The sequence below is a fragment of the Molothrus ater genome, chromosome 5 (assembly GCF_012460135.2).
Source record: "Molothrus ater isolate BHLD 08-10-18 breed brown headed cowbird chromosome 5, BPBGC_Mater_1.1, whole genome shotgun sequence".
Classification (NCBI taxonomy): Eukaryota; Metazoa; Chordata; class Aves; order Passeriformes; family Icteridae; genus Molothrus; species Molothrus ater.
In genome coordinates this window covers 9853089-9873669 of record NC_050482.2, presented here as the reverse complement: position 1 = coordinate 9873669, position 20581 = coordinate 9853089, and the positions used below count along the sequence as shown (strand labels likewise).

Sequence of the window (20581 nt, the reverse complement as noted above, 5' to 3'; positions counted from 1 at the left end):
ATGCAGGCACATGCAGGCACCTCTGTGCAAACACATACGTAAAATGAAGAAATGAAAAACACGTGTAATCCGGAATAATTTGTCAAACTGTCCAAAAGAAAACAAAATAACAGAAGGAGGAGAAAAAAAACAATAAAAAAATTATCCTGAAATGAGGTGAGGAACATCAAAATTATATTTCAAAGAAAGATCTGCTGCTGTGTCATACTGACCTGTAGTTACTCTTCCAGAAGTAAGATCTACTGCTGTATCAGTTGCCCCAACTCGATAATCAAAGCTATTCTTGCTTCTGTATGCAAATAGTCCAGCTTCTGATAAATTTGTGTCAGACATAGATGGTTTCATACCTCCAATTCCTCGGTAGCCATATGACCCTGAACGATCATACTGATAATGGTCATCTCTGTAGCCAAAGCGATCTTCAGGAAGTGTAGTAGAAGGCTGCTGTGCTGTACAGCTCCTACCAAATGGCAATTTATAAACCATATCACAGCAGACAGCTCTTCTCCCTGCAGTCAAATCTACAGGCTTTTCATCATCTTCTATTACTGTTGTTATGATACCTGAAGCAGTTTCATCCATTGTTACCACTGTTCTGTGGGATTTCGTAGTGCTAAGGTCAACTGCTCCACTCTCTACTGGCTCCTGAGAAGTGGAGAGATCAGTCCAACCATTTGTAACCCCAACAGGTGGTACAGTAACAGGCTTTGTAGTAGCCCATGTCACTGCCTGTGTTGAAGTACCTAGTGATAAATTTATTGGCACTTCATCTCTACCTACAGAGAAGGCCTGGCTGCCTGTTACTCTGTATGCAGGCTCAAAATGTTTTGATGTTGTTAGCTGCAGCGGCGTTGTCATGGCGTGCCCCAGATCCACAAGGCTGTCTGTGCTGGTGGTGTAGCTCACAGTGGCAGTGCAAGTCATTACAGTCACTGTCTCAGTGACTGCAGGCAGAGAAGCATCAGCAACACATGCAGTGCTAAGATTTATTATGGATGGCTGGACAGTACTTACTGGCCGTCCACCTGTGTCACTTGCTGGCATTTGCCTTCTTACATCCATGGAAACAGCAGAGAGATCCATACAGCTGTCCCTCATTTCAATGTCCATCTTAGTTAAAGTGCGAAGGTCGATGACATCGCCCAAAGGATGGAATCTTCCATTCTCTCTGTATCTGGGCTGGTCTACAATATGTAGTGGCTCTGGAGGTATAGTAATAGCAACACTACCTAAACCATAACCAGGCACTGGACCCTTAACCACAGACACTGTGGTCTTGGTTATGTCTGTTGTCACTACTTCTGGTTTTGAACTAGGTATTTTTTCAAAAGTTGATTGTGTTGTCACAGGAATAGCTTGCAGTGCACCTGAAATATACATACTCTGACCTGCCATATTTTGAATATCCAGAGTTTTCATGGATGTAGTAAAAACTGGTTGCATAGGCTGGGGAATCTGTTCTTTAGAAGGTGCTTCTAAAGGCCAGCTGGTAACAGCCTGGCTAGTTATAGCTTCAGTGGGAGTTCCAGGCTCAGATGGCAATGTGATGACAACATAGGTTTCCTGTGAGGGTTTTGCCAACCTTGGTGAAGATTTGTTAGAGTGTGGAGACAAAGGGGAAGTGGGGGACGGTATTTTGTATTCAGCTGTGGTTACCAAATTCAGAGTCATACTTGAAGTCAATGCCAAGCTTACTGGTTTGGGCTGTGTTTCTGCTGGCTTATGAACAGCTATTGGGAGTGGAGGAATTGCTGGTTTAGGAGCAATTGGAGGTTTAGTTACTTCAGGTGTCCTGTGACTGAAAACAAGCCCTGCTGGAATGGAGGATGGTTTGGGTGGTACAGGAGGTGGTGTTGGGGTGTATGTTTTAGTGACAGGTACCACATGATCCTTTAGTACAGCTGTGGACTCTAGTGTTGGAACACTTGTGACTGGAGGTATCACTGTGGGAGCTGTTGCCGCTGGAGCCTTAATCTGTGGCTTCTTTTTGGGATAAATGGCTGGCTTGGGTAAAATAGGTGGTGGTGGTAATGGTGGTGGAGGAGGTGGTGGAGGAGGAGGAGGTGGGGGTGGAGAAGGATGAGCAGAAGAATCCAAAGAAGAGCTTCTAAAAAGAGAGAATACTTTGGCTGAAACAGCAGGAGCTGAGGAAGGCACAGAGACCATGCTGGTCTTACTTACAACACTGTGAATGAGTACAGAGGATGTTTCTGATGCAGGCTCTGTAACTGGTACTGGTGCTACACATATAGGTGGTTGCTCAGATGCAGCATTAGTCAAATCAATCCTTGTCATATCAACACCCAATTCTTTGTGTGGCTCTTCATGACGAATTTTGACACTGCCAGCCTCTACCGTACTTTTAATTTTTCTAGCTGCTTCCTTCTCTGCTTTGGATGTATCAAAGGTAATGATGTCAGCTGCATATTCCTTGGATTTTGTAACTGTAGTTGCCACAACTAAAGGTGCACTTTCAGGCAAACAAACTGCAGTTTTCTCCACACTCTCTGCATCTGATTCAAGAGATGGTTTTTTAGTGGCTCCGACAATAGATTCATAAGGCATGCTCACTTCAGAGTACTCTTTTGCAGATGTTAAGGGAACCTGTGTTACTATCCTGACACCTTCAGAATCTGCTGGTTTACTTACACCATCTGATGGACCTACAAATCCTGTGGTTGCACTATCTATGGGTGAGGAACTATCTGTGGTAGAAACTGAAGATGTAGATGATGTTAAGGAAGCTGTATCAGAAGGTAAAACTGATGCAGCACCTTCTGATGTCTCAGAGTAGGTCAATATTGATGTTTCATGAGAAATTATTTCTTGAATTTCTCTGGCATAATCTGTTAAGTATTCATCTTCAATTTCCTCTGCTGTGAAATGCTGTGTTATTTTAACATCTGGGATAGAAAGTGTTGTGCTACTGACAGGTGACACATCTGAGATTGCTGAAGTAGTGCTTGATGTTAACGATGTACTATCTACTATTTCTCCACCTCCAGACACCTTTGTATCAGATGTGGGAATGAAATCTGAAGCTGGTTGTGTTGGACTAGACCCTGGGGTTAGCTGCATTTTCTGCCTTTTCATAAGCTCTTCATAAGCAGCTTCTGCATCTAACAAATGCTTTTCCTCCATGGTGGAAGTTACTGTGCTGTCTAATACAATTATTTCATGACTTTCTGGGATAATGTAAGAACTAGAAACAATATCTTCTTGAGGCACAATAGTATGTAAAGTCTCAACACTATAGTAGTCTTTCTCTAGATCACTAACTTTCTGTGGTTCACCATAGACCTGTTCTGAAGCTCTTGGCTTTTTCTCTTTTCCTCTCTGTTGTATATATTCACTGCTCTCATCTTGTCTCATAACAAGACTAGTATCAATAGTTCCATTGTAAGTATCCTCTACTAAAGATTCATAAATATAATCCTCTATTAGCATTCCACCATATAAAGATTCTTTTTCAAATACTTCATCTTTTTCATTTGACATTTGAAATGATTTGGACTTATGCATCATCTCCTCATATACCTCTTCAGCACTTTTCAATGTCTTTTGACCACTGTCTTCTTTTGGAAGTCCAGTTGGTTGTTCATCTGTTGGTGAGTATAGAGAGACGGCAGTAGGCAATTTGTAAACTTTTTGCACTTCTATTATTTTTTCTGGGCTGATTTCAAAACCTTCGGGTTCTGACTCAATGCTGGGTGAATATTCAGAACAAGAGGACCTGTGCAGTTCTTCCATTTCTGCAGCCTGTCGTAATTCTTCTGTTGGAGATGCATCTTCAATGGGAGAAAGATTACTTGGTGGAGTCTTTGGACGTTCCCTTCTTCTCTGGGCTCTAAGCTCATCCTTGTCCTTTTTGGATTTTTTGCTAGAACTTTTTCTTTGTTGCTGTTCTAATTCGCGTTGTTTCTCTTGTTCCTTTAGCAGTTCTTCCTCTTCCCTTAGTTCTTCTTCTTCTGAAGAATCTTCAATAGTGGGAAGAAGAGGACCATGTGTCCGATGCCTTGCTTTGCGCTGTTGTTTGCTCTCCCCTCCCAGTTTTTTGTGACTAGGACTACTGTCACTGTCTTCATCAAGTGATGACACTGAAGTAGGAGATGTACCTGGTGTGAAGCTAGAAGCATGTAAACTAGAAGATCCTTCTCCTCTAGATCTATCTTCTGGTGAATCTGTAAGACTCTCCATCTCTAGCTCAGGCTCTTCATCAAAATATAAAATACCTTTTTGTGGTTCAGATACTTCAGAATATTTGTTTGTTATTGTACTGTTTAGTTCTATTGTTTTGAAACGTCGAAGGCCTCCTCCTCCAGATACTGCAAGTTCTTCACTGTCTTGACTTTTACTTTCCCTGTATTTTGGCTCTGGGCTTTCATCAAAAGTCTCATCATCGTCATCATGCCATGAATGTCTTCTCCCTGCATCCTCATCATAGCCTGCGCTACTTTTCCGTGTCATTCTTCTGTGCTTTCCAGCTGTTCCTTTGGCTTTGCTTTTCACTTCTTCTTTCTTTTGGCTTTCAGCTGCACTGATCTCTTTGAGTTGATTTCTAATGAATTCATCATCTTCGGAACCTGAAGCATCTTCATCAGCACTCATCTCTATAATCTGTTTTCTAATGAAGTCTTCCTCATCAGCTGATCCCTGGCTGTCATCTCGTTTGTACTCATCACTGCTTGAAGAACCAACACTAGTTCTTCTTTTTCTCCTTGGGACTGGTGAGTTTTCACTCTCACTGCTGTCCTCCACAGAGTCATAGCGTTGTTGCCTTCTTGCTGAAATGTCATCTCCTTCATGCTCTTCCTTGTACTCTGCCTGGGAGGAAGCTGTTCCTTTGCCCTCTTCTACAATGGTTCCTTCACCTTCTTTGATAGCTTTTAAGTCTTCCTCATCTGAGCTGTAAGATTCCGCAGTGACGGGCAAAGGCTTTGTTTTAAGTTGATCCTTTGTCTGTTCACCATATGTTTCTGAAAGCTCTTTGCTTTTTGCAGATTTTTCATCAGAAAGAGTGCTTGCCTGAGCTTCTAAAATTGAGAGTACAGTACTTTCCAATTTAGCTAGATCTGAGGGGCTTGGTGGACTTTCTTGTGAAATGGCGTCTTTTTTACAAATTTCTTTGTGTAAATCCTTTTCATCAGTGGGGATATGACTTGGAATTTCACCAAGTGAACTTGATATCCCGTCAGAAGAATACCCGGTGTCACTCAGACCTTGTGGACTTTTCTGTTGCTGAGAGCTTGATGTGTCTGATTTGTCATCCTCCTTTTCCTAAAAAAATAAATACATAACGCGTGTGTATATATTTTTATATAAATTCTTAATGTCTCCTGGCAATTAACAAGTGATTTTTTTTTTCCTAAAGGATGAGTTCATGCCTCAGATGAAGACTGAACACTAATTTTGCTATTCAAAGCTATTAGGATAAAATAAAAAATGCCTCAAATTTTGATTTTTTGCATTGATTCTAACGAAGCTTTGCATGGATGTCCACACTGGCAACTGATTTTGCTAGTTTCAAGATGAACTTCTCTTTTCAATATAAAATTTAATTGTTTTAAGAACACTTAGTAATGATAACCTGCCATTTGATCACACATTCATGGGACAACTTGCCCAGGGGTTTATTTATTTGAAGATTTTATTTACTCTGTTTCAAAGCTGTCTACATGGTTTTCAATACAAAGTAATATAGCTTGACAAATGTCTGCAGAATTTCTGGAGTCTGCTCCTTTCTTTGCCCATTCAACATTTTATAATTGTCTAGAAATGTGATAAGTTTTGCACTCATTATTTGATTTTGTTGATTGAAGTATTCCACATTTCAACATGCAACAGAATACATAGAGTAGTGAAGCATGATTTAATGACATCTGGAATGTCCCCACATATTGGAATGTCCCCTACAGATGGGCACTGCACAACTATTTTTTGAGTACCTCATAAAAAATAAGTTTCTTGGTAAATTGGTAGTGCTGAGCAAGCTGCTGGTAGGGGCAGTGTAATTGCAGGGAGGAAAGCACGATGGTCAGCCATTGATTAAAGGAAGCAAACAAGGCAGGCGTTCCTGACTGAGCATCAGAACCAATGTTTTCCTTCTCATCCCTAATGAAACACCCTTTGACATTCCAGATTCTTCTACCTCATTCTGACCGACAAGCATCTCTATCTCCTTCTATAAATAACAAAAATACTAAAAATATCCTACAGAAAGTATTTCTGGACCAGTTTCACTCCTGCTTCTCGCAGCTGTGAAATTCTGTGTACTTAGTGAAAGTACCTCATTGTTCGGCTAAAACACAGTTCACTTTCCAAAATACAGGTCACCATAGCTCTGCTCTGGGCTGACAATTTTAGGAAGTGTCCCCAAATCCACTGGCAATTTGAGAACAAGCATCTCAAAGTTTCATGATTTTAATAATATGATGTGATCTTTATTTTTGTTAGGGCTCTCAATAATAGGTCATATTTACCAACTTTGCTAATCTAAGTCAGTGATTTCTGAAGTAGAGCAAACCATTTTTTAAAGGTTTAATTTATGAACTTCATTTGTAACATAATTATTTGAAAAGTAGTTAAAAATACTGTGGAATAAATATACTAGAAAAATTATCCTGAGTGTTAATTATAATGTTAAATTACATTTACACTCAAGTTGCTATGAACTACAAGTACTTTCAAAGTTTATTCACACTAAAGTTACAATTAGGGTCAAAATATCAAAACTCAACTATTTTTTATAGTCAGTCATGTTACTTTTTATAACCAATCAAGTTTAGGTTTTATTTACATTTAAGTTATGTGTTCTTGCTTTTAGCCATATCACTTGCTTTTAGCCATATCACACTGGCAATTTGAGAACAAGCATCTCAAAGTTTCATGATTTTAATAATATGATGTGATCTTTATTTTTGTTAGAGCTCTCAGTAATAGGTCATATTTACCAACTTTGCTAATCTAAGTCAGTGATTTCTGAAGTAGAGCAAACCATTTTTTAAAGGTTTAATTTATGAACTTCATTGGTAACATAATTATTTGAAAACTAGTTAAAAATACTGTGGAATAAATATACTAGAAAAATTATCCTGAGTGTTAATTATAATGTTAAATTACATTTACATTCAAGTTGCTATGAACTACAAGTATTTTCAAAGTTTATTCACACTAAAGTTACAATTAGGGTCAAAATATCAAAACTCAACTATTTTTTATAGTCAGTCATGTTACTTTTTATAACCAATCAAGTTTAGGTTTTATTTACATTTAAGTTATGTGTTCTTGCTTTTAGCCATATCACTTTGAACATAATCCTACGCCCAAACACTAATATTTATATTAGTATCAAATATTTATATTATTATTACAGTGTATACTAATTAATATTTTATTAATTAATCATCATTCACAGGAGTGATTTATTAAATGGTTGGCAAAATCAGATAATACTTTGAATATAAACTACATTTGCAGTTTATATTATCAAGATTATCAACATTATAACCAATATTGCAAATTCAAATATCTGATGTCACAGCAAAATCCATTGCAAATAAAAATCCAATGTGAAAACAAATATTTCTAAGGATAAGGACTTCTTGAATGATAAGGCTGTAATTAATACATAAACATGGAGAAACCTGAAATACTTAGAAGAGCTTTGGAAAGGCATCACTATTTGAAGCCTACAGCTCTCAATATTCTGAAGAATCTAGTTTTGGATATTCTCTAGCCCTTAAGGACAGAATTATGTATGGTCTTTACAAAAAGTCAGCAATGAAGCAAAAGTAAAAATTTCAGGTTTTGCATGTTATATTTACATTCTTTTCCCCTTTATTAAAGAAGAAAGTTCTTAGAGGAAATTTATTTTGCTATGTTTCAAAAATACATTTATCATTAAAATCAAACTGTTTTCCCCTCTATAAATAGCATGCTCCTCACTAAAACTTCACCTGACACTTGATTGTTACTTTTTCATTTGTGACTGGTATGTTCACACTTATGAAGACACACCCAACAAAACTCATTATGATCAATTTAGATGAGCTACTGAAAAATGCAAACATTGCTCAAGCTCAGAAGGTTTCCCAGGAGCTGATGGACAGAATGCATCCATCCTGTGAAAGTGAACCTTTCAGACCTTGGTTCTCCAAGATGATGTGATACTGTCAGTTGCAAAGCAGAGACAGAAGGCATCGACTGAACAGTTAAGCACAGAAAAAGGTAGAGAGCAACTGGTCATGGAACAGCTTCAGCCATTCTCCTTGCAGCTGAGTCCAATATCTAATCACTCCTGTGACCAAACCAGAGGAGATGGCAGCTGTTGCCCACCCTGGTGTTGAACCTCAGGGAATGACATAAATGACTGGTACGAATCCCAGGAAACTGAATGTGAGAAAGTCTGCTGTTGGTACAGTAAGGAGAAGAAAAAGATCCTTATTGAGGGCAGACTTCATTTCTCACTAGAAATAAAAAGGATGAGAAAAATCCAACTTTCTTTTAAAAGGTTACCAAAATATCAATATATTTTCTAATGTTTTTTGTTTGTATCATTGCCTGCACCATGGTACATGCAAAAATTATCCTGTATATCACGTTTTGAGATCAAATATGCATGTAACTTACAATAAGCAATACTTACAAGAAAAACCTCTGGGCTTTTATTCCCTATTTTCTGTAATCTGAGACTTAGGATATTGTCACTAGCTACATCTATTGTTAAAGGACAGATAGCTTATTTTCTGTGGTACTGGCCATCACATCCACAAAGACAGCATCATTGTTAAACTTGCAAACATGTAATAAACATAATATTTTTAGATGAATAACAAAATATCGCCAAAACAATGTTGATAAAGATCATATATATATTCCACATATATTCTTTGAGACTGAAAAAATGCATTTAAATAAAAAATCCTTTTTTTTCCTCTTGTAAATTAGGAAGTACTTTGGTGCATGTTGCAATACTGGGCTTTTCTGAATACTTCAATGGCATTTCCTCTGAGTTTGCCTACTGTGTTTTTTTAATACTGGACAAATTTAGCTCTAATACAGACATTGATGAGAGAAACTTCTTGAGAAATGAGGAAGAAAGAGATTTGTAAAAGCTGCAGTCTGGATAAGACTTTAAAAACAGCAAATGCAGCCTCTCTAACTAATGTAAAAAATTATCTAATTTCAGCCGTATTTGTGCTATTCCAGTGGCATTTCTGTGATGCCAGAATCAATTAATTTTACAAGTATTTTGTATTAGAATTTTTAGCTTTATAAATATTATTTTTGTATTCTTCCTCATTTTTACTATTCTTATTTGAAAATATAAAGCTTGTGGTTCAAAAAACATCTGGATGTGGTACTTGTGGACATGTTTCAGTGGTGACAGTGGTAATGCTGAGCTAATGGTTTGGCTTCATGATCTTAGAGGTCTTCTTCAACCTTAAAGATTCTATGATTCTATGAAAAAGTTCCATCAGTTACCAAACTAAAGAAATTTATTAAAAGAAAAATATGGTTAAAAGAAAAAAGGTTTTTTTTTAGAAAAAAATATTTCTAGCTAGCAAGATTATATTCTGTTGCAGAAGACAGAAATTTTATTTTGCAAAGGAACTCATAATTTTTAAAATGTTGGGTTTTTTATAGAGGAGATAAAGATATCTACATTATAAAAAAAAAAGGTTTCACAAAGTGGAAAAGAAACATGGTTGACTAAGCTCCATAATATACATTCCAATTTTATATTTTCAAAATGAAGCATTTTATTTGTATCCAGAAAAACTGCTTACAGACAACTTTATCCTCCTTTTTCTATCTCTCTGGGCTGTGTTTTGTGGCATGTATTATAATAATGATGCCAATCAACAAAATATTAATATTTATCCAATTACTCAACTGAAGCATGTGATCATTCCTTAGTAATCAGAAGAAGGTTGTAATAAGGGTACATATACATTTATATTAAATACATTGCAAATGTATGCCAATTGACAAAATGGTAATGGGTTCATACAGATATGCTGAACTACCTCTGTATAAATTTGTGAGTTTACAAGATGGCAATGAGCTACTGACAAACTGCATGTGTTAAACCTCCAAGATTTCTAGGCATCCTTGTTAGAACAGCAATTCTATTGCTGTTCTATTGCTGTTCTGCTATTGCTATGTCAATAGTCAATATTATGGCACAGTTTCTCAGGGAAAGTCAGTTTCTGTAAAACATGAGCAGTCAGTTTATTCTTTAAAAACAATTTGAAGATATTTCAAAATATTACTGAAAAAATGCTTTGAAAAAAAAAAAAAAGGTTTTATGATTCCTTAAATCACACTTTGAGATTCAAACATCTAAAAATGTTTCAATATTAAAGTCACTTTTTTTTTTTTTTTAGGATACCAGAGCTCTAAATTCAATTGATATTGAATTAATTCTGTGATTTGCCCTGAGCCTGAAAGGAGTCTACAAAAAGGATAGAGTGAGAATATTTATAAGAGCATGGACAGGATAAAGCAAAATGGCTTCACACTTACTGAGGGCAAATTTAGATTAGATATTTAGAAGGAAGTTTTATTATGAAGGTGGTGAATCACTGGCACAGGTTGCCTAGAGAAGATTGGATGTCCCACCCAGGGAAGTGCACAAGGCCAGGTTGGATGGGGCTTTGAGCCACCAGGTCTACTGGAAGGGGTCCCTGCCCATGGCAGGGGGGTTGCAATGAGATGAACTTTAAGGTCCTTCCCAATACAAAGCATTCTATGATTCTATGATTTCCCATGGATTATTCTACTGTTTGCACTGAATCAGAACTTTAGCCTTTTCATGGCTTCAGGGACTTATTGCTGCCTTTTCTTTTTTTTTTTTTAAGTGAAAAACAAGATAGCAAAAATTGCTTATCTACTATTGGAAAGCTGGAAGAGTTAGTAACTACCATTTCCACAGAATTGAATATAAAATGACAGTAGTTTGTCAAGTGCAGAAAGGTTTTTCCTTGTATCCCTAATTAAAAATATACCTAGCTGAAATCCTTCATATAATTCCACCCTGAAATACATATAAATTATATTCTTTAATGTGTACATGTTGTCTTTTACCTAGTGAAATGGAAGCAACATGTGATATCTAAATTGGCATCACCTCTTCCACTTTTATCACATGCTCTCTTGGGAAGAGCTGTGTCTAGCAGTGTTTGATGAACAGCACAGACAACACTGAAGTACTTCAATAAAGAAAAATTAAAAATAAATCAGAATTAATTTTACTAAGCACAAGCTAGGTGAGAAACCTTCTTTATTTTTAATACTGAACAATTTGAAATAGGATTTTCCCAGATCTCCTTTTTGTTTGGTCCAAAAGGTAGAATTTCTGGCTATGTTACTCTAAGCATAATTCAGTACAGTCATACACCATAACTCTTGATATGATCAAGAGCAGTAAACATAACATGTGATAGGAGGTTTATTTCAGACAGGAGACTTGGTTCATAAAAATAGTATTTTCCAAAGCAAAATTTCTGAATTAGAATATTTTTCTGTCCAGATATCTTAATTATCACCAGGAAATACATAAAACAAAATCAACCAAAAACTTGATCTTTTTGACTAGGATTATTTGAAAACATAATTCTGGCAAAGGTTAAATTCTTCCCCTAAGCCTACTCCTACTCTTGTGGCCGCATTTCTCTTCACAGAGAAAAGGAAGGCTCAGCTTCCCAAGGATATTTTCTGGGAATCCCAGCGAGGAACCTCAGAAAAAGAAAAAACAATTATTATCTCATTTGCTGCTCCTCGTGTTGTGCTCATGTGGGAGGCGTTCTGGAGATTGTTTAGCTGAGGTGACCAATTGCATCCACGTGTGCGTGTGTCGGGACTGTCAGGAGACAGTCACAAGATTTTGTGGAGTTGAGTGCTTGTGCAGTTTCAGTTTAAATCTATTGTAATATAGTATAGAATAATATAGTATAATAAAGTAATCAATTAGCCTTCTGATGTCCATGGAGTGAGATGCATCATTTCTTCCCTTTGTCGGGGTTACCCTGGGTTTACAATATACCCTCATAACATACTACTTTCATAACATAATAATCAGCACCTCATTTGCAGTGCTGATACAAAACCCCTTAACTTTTCATTTCTCAACAAATTGTGCATGCTATTCTCTTCAGCTGATAAAATGACTAGTACATGCTCTAGTACATGCTATTATAAACTCACCCATTCCTCTGACTTGAGAGCCCACAAGTACCCTACCTGAATGTACTTGTCTATATGAGATAAAGCAATTAAATAGTAAAAAGATGTAAAGATTACATACTTTCATGAACCATGTTCTGGCATCACAAAGTATTCCTAAAATTTATATTATATTTTGTTATTGCAAAGCACTGCACATGTTACTCTCTCAGATTATTCCCTTTTGAGATTGAGAACTGTGAAAACACTACAATTTCAACAATTAATCTTTGAGGTCTGAAGAGTCAAGAGATCAAGGTAAATAAATCTGAAATATTGGAAAAATTATTGAACAGGAGCTTTGCCTTAGTTTCAAATGCTTAACTGCTTGAGACTTAAAAACAGACAAGTAACCTTGAAATGTGCATGTAGAGCATAGGACTAACTGGTGAAACTTTCACTCAATGGGAGTCATTGGTTTTATCATTTCAAATAATTTTTTACAGAGAATAACAGTAAAACAGGAAGGAGAGGGTCTGCAAGGATCAGATTCTAAGGTGGAGAGAGAGAATTGGGAGGGAGAAAAACACTTACTATTTTTTCTCGCACTGCTTCCACGTGGTCGGCTCCTGGCAAAGGTGCTGTTTGAACAGGAATTTCTGCTTCCTGAGCTTTTTCAGCTTTCAAAACCTCTTGTGAAATCCCAGTTGTCAAATCCTCTTTCTTAACATCTTCTTGCTCCTTAGCCTGCAGTCCCTTATAAGGTGCTTCAACTTCTACTTTCTCTTCAGCACCATGGTCTTTAATCTCAGCTGTAATTTCTGCCTTTTTGTCTTCTGGGTGGGGTGTGCTCTTTTCTGGGAGCACAGTTTCTTTATCTTCTTCCAATGTGCTTAGGGGTATCTTTTGGTCTGCAGTTGTTGCAGGAATTTTATCTGCTGAAGGTGTCTTAGAGAGTTTCCCTCGCTGAAGTTTTGTTTCTTCTTTTTGACCTTCCTCTTGGATTTTATCCACCGATGAAGTTTTCTTTAATTTTTCATGTTGAAGTTTTATATCTTTCTGAATTCCATGTTGGATTTTATCAACTGAAGCTGCCTTTGGCAATTTTACCTCCTGAAGTTTTGTATCTTCCCTCTGAGCTGCAGGTTGGATTTTGTCAGCTGACAGTGCCTTTGCCATTTTCATCTGTTGGAGTTTTGGGTCTTCTTTCTGAATTCCCTGTAAAATTTTGTCAGCTGAAGGTATCTTTGCCAATTTTGCCTCTTGAAGTTTTATGTCTTCCTTCTGAACTCTATGCAAAATTTTGTCAGCTGAGGATGTTTTTGCCAGCTTTGCTTCTTGAAGTTTTTCATCCTTCTCCTGAACTTCCTGCAAAACTCTGTCATAGGAGGCTGTCTTTGTCAATTTTGTTTGCTGAATCCTTGGGTCCTCCTTCTGAGAAGCAAGCTGGATTTTATCAGCTGAGGGTGTCTTGACAAGTTTTCCCTGTTTAGGTTTTGCATCTTCCTTTTGAATTCCTTGCTGGATTTTATCAGCTGACAATGTTTTTTCCAATCTCCCCTGCTGAAGTTTTGGAGCTTCCTTCTGAATGCCTGGTTCTTCTTTTGGCTTTGCTGCTGCTGGAGTGGGTGGTGTGGAAGTCTTCTGAGGGGAATGGGAGACAGCAGGCACAGGACGTTTCTGAGGAGGAGCAGGTGGTTTGGATGTTGGTTGTGAAGGGCCTGTTTTCAGAAGTGGCACCTTGCCCATATCTCCAAGTTGTCCTGACATTGCCCTTTGGGTCTGGCAGTTTAAGCACAGCCATTCCTGTACCTGTGATACAACAAACATATGAAGTTACTTATTTGAAAAAGTAACAATAAAATCATGCAGTGTTTTAAGCTGATACAGTTGAATTCTTTCAATCTGAATGCTATGCATCCTGGTAAGTTATTTATTTTGTTTTCTGCTCTTGAAGGAAGCTCCATAGCACCATTCCAGAAATGGAGCATACCAGGTTCTAGAAAGCCAAGATGAGCAAATATAAAAAGGCACTGTGAAATATAACAGCAACAGCATTTTTTCCAAAGTATTGATGACCTATATGTGCAAAGTTTGCTGACATGTTTCTAACATATATTTCTTTCTAAAGCCTCTATAATCTATCAATAGGTCCCTATAATTTTGCTAGCCTGAGAAAAAGGGAACCAACTGGCACTCATGGCTGTGTTTCTCTCAGGAAATCCTCTCTTGAGGTTTGGTATAGGTATCTGTATAAATTCATTATGGCTGTAACTCAACAGGAAGATCACCTCTCTGCTCACTTTACTGCTAAATCCCTGCTGCACACTGGCTCCTTATACTCTTCTTCCCCAAAATCAGAAAAAGGACAAGTGCTTCTATCTGTGCAAAAGATTTCCTTGCCAGTTGCCTAGCTACTACATGAGAGGAGTAATCACACTGTTTCCAGTGGGATTTAGCTCATAGTTCCTTTAAAATAGCAAAAGAAAATTTTAAGCACAGAAAGGCACTGAAAGGAAAGAAAAACAGTCTCTTCTGGATACTAGAATAGCTAATGAAGGTTTACTTCACTAGTGTAATATGAGCTTCACTGGTGGATAAGTGGTGTATAATGTGCAATAAAATCTACATTTAAAAATAGCTGATCAGCAATTTTTATAAGTGATATATAAATTACAAGAAACACAGATGATATGACAAAAATCTTAAGTAAGAACAGCTCAAATGTGCTGGTTTTATGGAAATGCAACTAAGGAGAGGCTATTTAAAATTTTGGTCGAGGCACAAGCAAAGCAAGAATATATGCATTATCATTCAGGTCACCAAAAAGTTATCTTGTGTATTTATTATTCTACTTTTATAGAAATGACCAAACTAGTGAGAATCCTAGTAATTGACACAAAAACATTTAATAATAGTACCCAATAATGCTGTCCCAATAACTGCAGTTTATCAGCTGAATCAGTAGTGTCCCCTAACACTACTAAATCCTTTGCAAATCCAAACTGAATGTGGCTCTGAATCAGACTATTATAATTTAGGTTTAAATTATTTTCTGTTGAAAAAAGCATTTAAATAATAATCCTCCAGGATCTATTATTCTCCTCCTTAGGAGTTAAAGTATTCTAACTACACATCATTTGTTGAGGAAGCACTAATTAAGAAGTACAATTTATTTTTTTAAAATGAATGTTCAAAATATAAATCATTTTTCTTGCAAATATTTCTTTTAGATGGGTTTATCTGGAATTCTTAGCACAGTTTCCTCTCTTTTCCTAGAAAACAGTATTGGAAGCCATACATATGTTGTGAAAATAGAAGCAATGCTCCAGGAAACAAATCTGCCCCACAGAAAATCATTATATTATTATTAGAAGTCTGAAATGGACTAAAAATGCTAGATAAAATGTAGCATTAAAAGGCTACTGAAAAACAGATCAAATTTCATAGTAGCTTTGATTGTTTTCTTATAAAGTTTGTGGAGATCAATATAAAAAAGTTGGCAAAATAATTATCATAGTTATTTTTTTTAAATTTATTGGAGGGCTGAAAAGATTTTAAACCCACAAAAAGGGGGTAGATTTTGCTTTATACATTCAGACTGAAAAATGTTCATTCCCCAATGTAAGCAGGAATATTGCCATTATTATTTGTGCTAATATAGCTTCAGTCAGCACAGGGCATGAGAATAAGACAGTACTTAAATGTATTAAGCTTTTCAGAATATAGCCTTAGCCATCTTTAATTACATAAAAACATAATGAAGTGGCTTCTGCCATGAAATAATCCATAGTTAAAACAATTACTGCTGTATAGATATTCTTTATGAACATGTTAATTTATACTTTAAATTCACATGTTCTTTTCGCAGTGCCATTTGTTTGACCTATTTTATTTTTATTTCTTTATATCCAGTTTCGAGGGTCTCTGTGTTTGTTTCTTTTCTATCTACATTTGGGGTACATCTACACTTGGCTCTCCTCCTGTTGATGCAGATTCCACCTCATACCTCCCAGCTGTAGCCTACTCACTGCTCATACACTTGTTCCTTCTCAGATTCATCATCACCTCCCTTTCCCTCATTTAAATCCTTCACAGACTCCATTCTCTGGATGCCCATAACAACTTCAGCACCTTTAGTAGTGGTATTAAGTGTTTAGTTACCCAGTCACTGTTTCCACTGCTTGCTGTCTCAATTTAGTGTCTTTTCCCTGGAGTAAATTTCAAGGACTATGCATTGTGCTGAGCATATGGTAGAACTCTTAAAAAGGAATATAATGACAATTACCATGAAGAAAGGAATTTGATGATTAGCAGATTGGCAAAATGCACTAAATTTTATCAAAAGATGGAACTCCCAGACTTGCCTCTCTGCCATAATGATGAATGTGATAGTAGGGAAATAACCTGGAATTGTCCAAATATCCAGTGATTGAATGAACCTTGCCATTGTTCTCTTGAGCTTCTTCTATTTCTGTATCTATTTACCACTTTGTTTTTTAGTGCTGCTGTATAAACAGTGCACATACTACTCCCAAAGCTATGTGTTTCATATAATGGTTTTTCATTACTATGCAGATATTTAGTCACAAAAGAATGTACAAAAACCATCTTATAGCAACAGGCCTCTAGCTCCTGATTCTCTGTCAGAATAGTTCTCTGTAAAATCAAATTTTGCACCATGAAGTCATATGCCTTAGTCTTAGACTTGTCTTTTCCTCAGTTAACCTCATGCCCTTAATGCAAGCTTTTCCCTAAGGCTACATCTTCAGTTAGCCTGTCAACCCAAATTTATTAGGACTTGGGAAATGGATATCATCTTCTTTTAGCAGTCTTCACTAGATAAATCTTCTTAGCTCTTTACAGAATTCTTCACACCCTTTGGTCTCTGAATTGGCCATAGACATTTTGATTGGCACTACAAGTGATACAAGAGCTTTAATACTCTGAATCCACAGCTCTCTCCCTGGTTTCAGCAACCCTTACAACCCAATATTTTGCTGGGCAGAACAAAATAGCTCTGTCACAATGTTCTCCTCACACGGTTTTGTAATAAACTAATGTCATTATGAAAAGGGCACACGTCTAACATTCATTGTCAATGTCTGTTTTTCAGTCATCAAGCAAGAGCTCTGCCCTGCTTGTTACAGAATGGCCCTTTCTGCAAACTAAAGGAGTGAAGGAACTCTTGAAAGGCTCAGCTCAGAGTTTCAGGCATTTGATTCAAGGCCCAGGCTGTTACAGCACAGCTGAGAGTCCTCGTCTCAGTTTTATTGAGAAAAAGGCTGCTGAGATGGTATTTTAGAGAAAACAAGGTGATATAAGAAAACTGAAAAAAATAAAAAAGAGTAAAGCCACATTGGGTCACAGGCAGGGAGAAAAATTCAGGAAGAAATATCCTGACATGAAGAGGTACAAAGCCAAAAGAAAATACAGAGAAATGGATGGTAACAACCCAGCAAGTGTGCAAAGGTTGGCTGGCATGTTCCAAGGGGGTGGAGAAGTTGATGCTTGCTGACCTGACTGGTGACTATCTGGCCAGCAGACACTATCCAAAGGGCTCACTGAGGTGGTGAATATGTTAATATTAACAACTCTTCATTGGCATCTGTCTGCTGTGTATGTTCATCCACAAATTGCTCTGTACTCCTCAAGTCTGTGCATCCTCCTTGCTGTGTTGCTCTGCCTGTGGTAGATAGTGCCTGAACAAAATGCAGAGAAGGAAGGCTACATTCCCATCTAGAATGGGAATGCTGGCCTCAGCAGTTCTTTGGGATGTGTGATCTACAAATTCAAATCCCACACAAACTGAGGAGTTTTAGATCTCCCGCCTTTAGTAGAAATATTCAAATTGTTAGATCTACATATGAAAAGGTACCACCTATGCCACATAGATTGATAGAGAAACATAAATATTCAGAGCACGACCACAAAGACTGTAGATCTGGCAGAAGAAAAAAATACAAAAACAAAACACTAAAATCTCACATTTTCTCTATTCAAACAGCGTTAGGCAGGCAGGAGGTAACTGTTTAAATGAAGCCAGTTTGGCAGAGTCAGGGTCCACAGTGAAGCCTCTATGGCATCCAGAATTAGAAAAAATGCACATAGGTATTCACAGATATAGTGTCTGTGGAGGTCGCAGGCAGTTTTCCAGGCTCATTCTCCTGAATTTACACATCAATTTTGTCTAAAATGTCACTTAGGAACTTAAACTTATTTTTGGATTCCACCTGAAGTGGAGAAATGATGTGCAAACAAATGCTTAGTCAGATGGTTGATTTTTGGAGAAGAGGTTAGAAAAATGTGGCTAATTTAACCTAGGGAAATGAATCTCACAAATATGACTTATATGGGAGGAAAGGTATATTGGCTGCAAACCAAATGGATATTAATGCTCCATGGACAAATTTAGCTTTAAAATTAGAACACCTTCCTTGCCAGTAGTAATTTGAAGTTTGGAGTATGACACAATAGGATTGTAGTACAGAGAAACACAGTTAATTTCAATATGTGATGTGATAGCCAACAAAATCACTCAATGATTCATGAAATCCTACCAGTTTTAAAAACTGCATTTCTGTAATAGTAATCATGAGAAGAATGCATTATATCATTAGCAATAAATAGATTCACAAAATTTAGTTGAATTTAAGCATCAAGGTGTTTTTTAGCTGCTAAAGAGAGATCATAGAAAACCCCAAAAACTGGTTCAGATGAGTTTAAAGCATCACATTAAAAATAAATAAAACCAAAAAAACCTGTTTAAATCCCTGCAGAATAAAGAATTTTGTTAACAGGAGGAGGAAGGATTGCCTTTTCAGTTTAGGAATGTGGTTTTTTATTTGCTAAATTTGCAAGCAAGATGAAATTGGTTTCTGAACAATGCAAACAAAATACCATCTTTTATCTTTTTCTCAAATAAAGAGTTTCAGTATGTGATTGAGGAAGACAACATTATCTCAGCCTGTATTATTGTTACTAATTGATATGTTTAGTTGTAAACCATCACAACTATGAAATAAGTTCTTTTCAATGATCTCTTCTTCTTCCACACCAAGTGATAAAGTTGTAAATACTGCAGCAGATCAGAAAAGTACACAGGAATTGGTGTTTCTCCCATGTGTTAGGAATTATCTGCTCCTTAATTCAATAGGGTTGGGACTGCTGAATATTTCACTCAATTATGTACAGATGAAATACAGAGTATGACAACACAAAGATGACCTACTTCTTCAAGTGATGACAATTCTGAAAAGTGTATACCCTTACCTTACTTCAAGATACATCTCAGCACCTTCAGAATAAGCTCAAGTTTTGTGTTTTTTTTCAGGAACTGCTCTGTTGTATGGGAATTTTTATTTTAGCCATTAAATTTAATATATAATAGGATTTTTATGTGTATTGTGTCTGTGTAAACTTTAATTTCCCTTAGTTATTTTGCTGAAATCCCTTAGAGGCTTAGAATTATGCTGTCAATGCACAAAAATGTATCCCTAGTGTATATATACACCATTACTGATGCAAACAAACCAAAACTGTGGAAAAATAACTTTTTTATTGAGGAGGGGCTAGCATCACTCTATTTGTTTTTACTCTGCATCTAACTGCACTGTGATATGTTTGTTGCTTTTTTCATGCATCATTATAACAAGATGACTAAAAACCCTCCTGTATCTGTATTGGCAAGCTTATCTGTAGGGTTGCTGTTGCCCAAAACAAAGGTATGATCCTCCCTCCTCAGTCTTACACAGAGAAATTCCCGTTGAGCACTTTAGTACTCCTGGTGACCACTTCTTCTGTTAGCATGGCAAAAACAACCCCAGTGAAGGAAAAAACAAACAAAAAAAAAGTGGATATGGGCATCATTCAAAGGCCAACATTTTGTTTATAAAACATTTAAGATATTTTCGAATAATGACTTCTACAATGAAGTACACATGAAAATCAGCTTTCTCTCCTTACATGTCAATGACTATACAATTGTCTTATTCAGCAGTCTTCTAATCTGCAAAGTCCATCTCAGAGGGGTTTCTGTATTATTTTTGGTTTCTCATTTAACTCACAAAATCCACTGCAGATAGAGAATTTACTGTCAGGATAAGAAGATAATAGTTACATTCATAGACATATTTTAGTGTATATTTGACAACCAGAGTCAGATAAAAGTTGTTGCAGTGACATTCTCATTCACAGGTTCTTCTAAGGAAATTCTCAGTTAGGTAACTAAAATGATTTCTGGTTGCTTGCATACATGACAAATGACCACACTGTTGTTCATTAATGAATAGCAGCATGTGACCTCTATTCATGCTATTCTTAATTTGCTTTGATAGAATTGTAGTTCTTAAAGATTTCTGTAGATTCTATAGACAAAGAAATTCAAGGTTGTTTAAGTGTCTGAAGTCATAATTTT

General features: G+C 36.7%; 1 protein-coding gene across 1 annotated transcript in view; it reads right to left on the bottom strand.

Moving 5' to 3' along the window:
* PCLO (piccolo presynaptic cytomatrix protein) overlaps positions 1–20581 on the bottom strand; it is a 323756-nt gene that overhangs the window by 169657 nt on the left and 133518 nt on the right. Inside the window, 2 exon segments of the mRNA XM_054514979.1 lie at positions 213–5277; positions 12760–13977. Coding sequence (XP_054370954.1) covers positions 213–5277; positions 12760–13977 — 6283 coding nt within the window.